Here is a 6,592-nt window from a genome sequence, read left to right on the forward strand (position 1 = left end):
TGGAAACATCCATTAGTTGTTTAAGCAAGTCTCATATACTTTTTCTTGGTTTGGTGGTGTAAAACAGATGTTCACTATGACATCCCCCCTGCTGTCTCCTTTGACCTTTACCCAAAAGCTTTCAGAAGGCCTGCCTTCCACTTTGTATTGAGCCTCAGAATAGGTGTACTTCTGCTTTATATTTAAGGAAATGGCTCCTTTTTTCCCTTGCCTGTCCTTCCTGAATAAGTTGTACCCATCCATCACAGTATTCCACTCTTGTGAACTATCCCACCTGTACTTAGACCATCAGTTCTTTCTGCTTATTCCCTATGCTTCTCTCATTAATATAAACATAATAGGTAACTAACTGATTGTCCTACTTTCTCCCCAGGACTTCCTATATTACCTCACTTACTAGGTTTTTATCCAGGTCCCCTGGCTTTTTACTTACCTCTGGGGTTTTATCTTCATCCTCTGGTGAACCTGGTTTAAAGTATTCCTGACTAGATTAGCAAGCCTGTATGCAGACACTTTTCCTCCTTTTCATCATGTCTCTATATCTGTCTAAAAACAAGATTTCTACACAGCCTATCATTGATAAAGAATAAGATAAAATCCTTAAAAGGTTGAAAGCTTCAGAGTGATTAAAGTTAATCTAACAATTTCTTAGCTATGAGTTCTAGCCCTTTAATAAAATGATATTATTTGTCTTATAATGTGCTGGAAGATATTTTTGTCTTATAATGTGCTGGAAGATTACTGCTATCAAATAGCTTTATTATTGTTGTTGTTGATGATGATGATGATTATAATCTGCAAGGTTGTCTGGAATCTGATAAATGTATGTAAAATATAAATATAAGACTAGATACTTATTTCAAATTAGGAACAAACCATTGCTGTATTTTAGTAAGCAAGTGTGACCTCACTTAGCCGATTCTGCTGCATCTTGACTGTTGTTAACCGCACTAGCTACATGGCATGAGTATACGAGCACATTCCACAGTCACACCTTTATTCTGCTGTGCAAACATACACCCAGTTAAAAATCTGTTTGGTGCTATCAATTCTGTAAGTCTTGTGAAATGGATGGAAAAACCCCTGCCCTTGTTCTGTGCTAACTTGTACACTATTAGTAAACCAGTGCAATAAATTGGTATCAATTTGCTAAGTGTAGCCTCTCAGGTTTTAAGTGACTTTTCCAACCAATCTAAAAGTATTGTGCATGTCTAAACATGCATAACGGTTGTATCATAGCTATGCTTGTGTGCTTGGCATACGTATGACAGTGATCAAATTTGCAGACAATATCAGAGGGAGAGGTGAACACACAGGAGTAGAGAAGTAAATGACAAAATAATGAGTGGCTATTCGAGAAAAAAGGAATTACAAGAAAAAAGGAGCTTTGCTTAATTGTAAATTCTCCTACCTAGAGAAAGGAAATAAGCAGGGTAGCTATATGATGCGACTGTGATCATGGAACCGCAGCTATTGCATAAAAAATAATTTAATTTCCTCTTCTCTGATTAATGCTGACCTCATATTGCTTGCCAGCACAAACAAGCTTCTTAGAAGTAATTGCAAACTACTAGAGTCGCTGTGGGATCAAAATATGGGGAATCAAAGTGTGGGGTTCTGGGGAGGTTTGTGATTTTAAAGTGGTTTGGATAAATGGCAAGAGTGTTTCAGGAATACTATCAGTTGATATTAATAAACATTGAAAGAGAAGTTCCTGAGGGCCAGAAGCAGATTTTCTGCAGATTTGCTCCATTGCTTCTAGATAGTCTCTCAGGGGAGTGACAGAAGGAAACTGTGCTGGTTCCTAGCATTTTCTTCTCCCCCGTCAATATTTGATTTGTCTAATGTTTGCATAAATTGTATCTGTCCTTTGCTCTTAACAAGATTTTGGGTGCTTTTCCTTTTAACAAGATTTTAAAGAGGATCATGGTGTTGCTTCTGCTGTGGAATAATGGATAATTTTCATGATGAGATTTCATTAAGCAATAATTTATGATGTATCTTTCCATTACACCTTAAGTGCCTTGCTTGACTGAAATAGAAACATGGTACAACCACTATAGAGGAATGAAGAAATCCATGTGAAACTGCATGGTTGTTTTTAACAGACATTCCCTTAACACTAATTTTACTATTTCAAATACTTCCACATTTTTCAGGGTCACTTTTTTTTATTTTTATCTAGACAACCTTTCCTTAATTTTTTTCTTGATTATCTATGTTAATGCTGGGTAAAATATCACTGGCAGGTTACAGTCTGTGACAGATAAGATTGAGTACACTTCTTTTAAAACTGTGTGTAAAAAGCTCTTGGGCAGAGAATGAGGCCTGAATAATACTGCAAAACAAAGTATATGAGGAAGAAACATAATAAGTAGCAGGAGTATAATGAATAAAAAACAAAGCAGGGGATATGAAAGCAGAGGTATAAACTGGGTGCTATTATGCAGAACCTTGGGGGAAAAAAAACAAAGACCTTAATTATGAGAAAGGCAGCAAGTAAATGGATTTCAACAGATACAGAGGTTAAAATACCAGGAAAGGGAAAAGAGTTTTGCAACACCAGGAAATATATATTAGGTTTAGAAAGATGTTGCTTACATAGGGGTCAACTGCCCATGAACATGACTCAGGGTCTGAGATGTAAACAGAGTGTGACATGTATATGATATGACTGGATCAATGGTATGGTTCTGAATGGAAAAAACAAAAAAAGTGCCATTTATCAGAATAGCAATGGCAGCTAAAGATAGATTACTCTGGAACAGGGACTAGAATTACTCGAGAGATAATACTGGAAGATGTTAAATCCAAAGAATTATGTCTCTAGTCAGAAATTGCCAAAAATGAAGAATGCAGACTATAGCAGGTATGCCATGGGTATAAGTGTGCACAGTTACAATTTGTATTGTGTGTACCTTTTTCAACCTTATTTTATAAAGCACGGTTTTCCCCCTCAAAAGACATATACTTAAATTAATTCAATGTTTTCTTGCTGGCTTTCTGTGTAAATTCATAACAATTCAATTGAAAAAAAAAATCAGGCTACTCAAGTCAGTTGCATGCCTCCTATATTGTAAAATCAGGCATCACTATTCCTGGTCTGAAAAAAAAAAAAAGAGTCCATATACATCTCTCTTATTGAAATTGTGGGATCTCCTGTAACAATAAGTTAATCCATTGATTCTGCACAAAAACAACAGTAGTTTCTTCTGGGTATGTCTACATGTGCCCCTACAGTGCTGTCGTTACTGTGCTGTCATTTAATACTTCCTTTTGGAAGTACTAAATGATGGCACAGTGATAGCCTGTACTGCGCCGTGCACACAGCTCGTGGTTAGTTTTAGCTGCTATGTCTCTGTAGTGATGCACTCTATTGAGGGATCGTGTTACTATGGTGGCATAGATGTGGCATCATGGTTTTGCCCATGGATGCTGTATAGCTGTAGTGAGTTGCTATGGGGATATAGCGTCACATGTAAGTGCACCCTCTGTACGTTATATTTACAGCAATTCAGAACCCTGTTTGAAGAGTGCCATGGGTACATTTTCTAAACTAAATATACATTTTTCCTCCTAGGTTCTGACATTGTTCAGTGGTTAACGAAGAATTTATCAATAGAAGACCCAGGTAATTTTTATCCTCTATAAAAATTCTGGATTGTGTGTCTATGATGTATACTGTCTCTTTTTTTCCTCTGTTTCAGTTAGTATGACCTGGCAACATTTTACCCATGGATTTTCAACTGTTCATTTTTACTAGCAGAGCACACAGCAGCCAGTTTGGTGGACCTTCCTTAAAGATCAGACTGTTTCTGAAGTCCAGTTTATTTGGACACCCTCCACTAAAGACAATGATCAGTAAATGCAATAAAGGGTTGCTTTAATTGGGGATGTACAAGTACAAATTCAACTCCACGGGGACATGTTCACCTAATGCCATGTTAAATGGCATTTAGACAGTTGTTAAACAGCTGAGACTTTTTGAGTTTTCTTAAAGCAGAATTTACCAGCAGTTTAAAGAGTATACAATAAATACCATTATTATTCTTGTTCTCTTGGTCTGTACAGGGTTGTATATTAAATATATGGGTCTGATCTTTTAATGGAATCTTAATTAAAAGAAAAGGAAAAAATATGAACAGAAAGATAGGATCCATATGGCCTGGTAAATGGATCAAGTAACCCCTAAGACCTTTGCTTAGGGATATAGGCTAGAAATTGAAAGATCTGGTTTCGGTTTCATACGCTGCTGTGTAACATTAGCCAAAGCTGGCAGCCTCTGTGCTTCAGTTCCTCTTTTGGAAATATAGGAGGCATGTTGTAAGCTGGTCAGGGATTTTCCCATGGAACATTTTTCTAACAGAAAATGTTGATTCACAAAAGATCTAAGTGTAGTGTGTGAAAGTGTCATTGCAATATTATTTTGGGGTGGGAGAAAAGGATGCAATATTCTGAGAAGGCTGAAATGCTCTTTGTCTAAATGTTTCTTTTGTTTTTAACATTTTGGAATGTAATGCTTTAATTTTTTTTTTTTTTTAATTTTCTCATTTTTATTTCCCTTTGAAATGTTGTGGGGATTTTTTTTTTTTTTCTATTTTAGAAGAGGAAATATGTGGAATTTCCTAAGTAAAGGAAAATCCAGTTCTCTTTTATAAGAACATGAGAACTGTCAACAGTAGGTTAGACCATGGGTTCATCTAGCCCAGTATCCCATCTTACATAGTGGCAGAGAGTGGATGTTGATGGGGGAGGGTAAACAGGCAATATCCAGAATATCCAACCCCAGCTTCCAGCATTCAGTTCTAATAAATATATTAAAGAATGTACCATGATAATGGGTACTACAAAAGTCCCCAGTGTAGATGCTTGAAAGCAGCCAACTCAGCATTGTCACAGCAAAGGAGAAATTATTAGTTGCTTCCAAGTCAACATAACTTCACCTCCTTCAGTTACCAATTCATTTTAATCAAAGAAACAGTAGTTGCATGCCTGACTTCTATTCATCATGGTCAACACACCTAATGAAATGAGAACACTTGAGACATGGCTTTGAACTGCTGGCACTCCTATTGCCTTGTTTGTCAGTAACAACATGTTCACCTATCTATTTTTATTACAGTTTGAAGCTGCATTTTTCTTACTATTTGGCTGAGATGGAACTATGGCTTTGAGTTGTCAAACAGCAATGATTTGTTACAGTAGCAGTAACTGATTTTTTTTTGAACTGCAGTATAGGGATAGGTTGTCATTCAGCTTATCTGATGAGAACTGAGAAGCACGGAAAGGAAGAAGTCTTAAACTATGAGAAAATATGGTTCCCTTTATTAATATGTGATTTTAAAAGGCCCCTCAGATACCTTTTACTACAGTTAGCAAGGCATTTGAAGAGACTTAGGTTTTGGTAGTGTCTTATGTCCTACTACTAGGGTAGGGGAAGAAGAAAACTGACCCACAAAGCCAAAGGGTGTTATCTTTATTGCATTTCATTACTGCAAACCAGAGGGCAAACCAATCTGGGACTGGCTAGCTGCTCTTATGTAGGGCTAGAGATTCAAAATGTAACATTTACTAATGTGATACACCATTCTGCACCTAACACTGTTGCAACTGGTTGAAAATTTCCCCAAAGAACCAAGAAATATTGATTTGACTACATTGAAATATATGTTTTACTAAATTTACAGGCAGCTATTAAAACACTTCATTCCATGATGGCTTGTGTTTTATATTAATATAAAAGTCAAAATACTTCCAGAACAAAATAAAGTGCTTCCAGAATATTTTATTTCACAACAATTTCTCAGATACACATTTTTCATTCCAATTCCAGAGAAAACCAAGGTTCAAAATCTGAATTTCCTTTGCAACAGAAACTCTGAATGTTGATGGGCAATAATCATTGTCATAAAAAATATCTATCTTCATAACTCCAAGGTTAAATTAATTTAATTTTCACAGGTTTCTCTAAGTTGCTCAGATTGAACCAATAATGAAGTGAATGGATGTTCACTTTTGAATCCAGAAAGGCAGCCAGATGACAGCAGTTGCTCAGGCCAGAAACCAGGGGGTGCTACAGCGTGCTTCCCAGCCTGCCAGCCACTGCTGAGTGCACCCAAATGTAGCCATGCTGGTCCCATCCCTGATTGGCTGCCCAGCACACAACTCCAACCCCCTACCCCCCGCAGGGTAGGGAACAGTCCCTCCAGCCCAGGGCCCAGCTGGTGCTCTGCATCAGCCCATGTGGGGGAGTCCCTGGTTCTCAGCAGGGGGCTCTCCCACCCCAGGCAGGGTCCCCCAAGCCCTGCTACCCATATAAAGGGGGAATTCCCTCCTCCCATCCTCCATGGAGTCTGACGCTGGCTCAGACTCAGGCTGGAGGGCCTGTTCCCCCCAACACATGTGGAGGTGGGGCTAAGCCAGCACTCAACCGTGCTGAGTTGGGGGAAGGGAGATTTCCCCTTCTGCACTGGCAGCAGGGTTCAGGGAGCCCTGCCCAGGGAAGGGAAACCCCTTTAACAATTTTTAATTGGGGTGAATTGGTAAAAAAAACTAAACAAACCCTTGGGTCACTCCAATCAGTGTGGGGGGG

General features: G+C 38.2%; 1 protein-coding gene across 1 annotated transcript in view; it reads left to right on the forward strand.

Annotated features, from left to right (window-relative positions):
- RGS7 (regulator of G protein signaling 7) overlaps positions 1-6,592 on the forward strand; it is a 521,147-nt gene that overhangs the window by 350,294 nt on the left and 164,261 nt on the right. The window contains exon 4 of the mRNA XM_014523762.2: positions 3,581-3,631. Within this exon, the coding sequence (XP_014379248.1) occupies positions 3,581-3,631 (51 nt within the window). The remainder of the gene's footprint in view (positions 1-3,580; positions 3,632-6,592) is intronic.

This window comes from Alligator sinensis, unplaced genomic scaffold (assembly GCF_000455745.1).
Source record: "Alligator sinensis unplaced genomic scaffold, ASM45574v1 scaffold127_1, whole genome shotgun sequence".
In the NCBI taxonomy this organism is placed as follows: domain Eukaryota; kingdom Metazoa; phylum Chordata; order Crocodylia; family Alligatoridae; genus Alligator; species Alligator sinensis.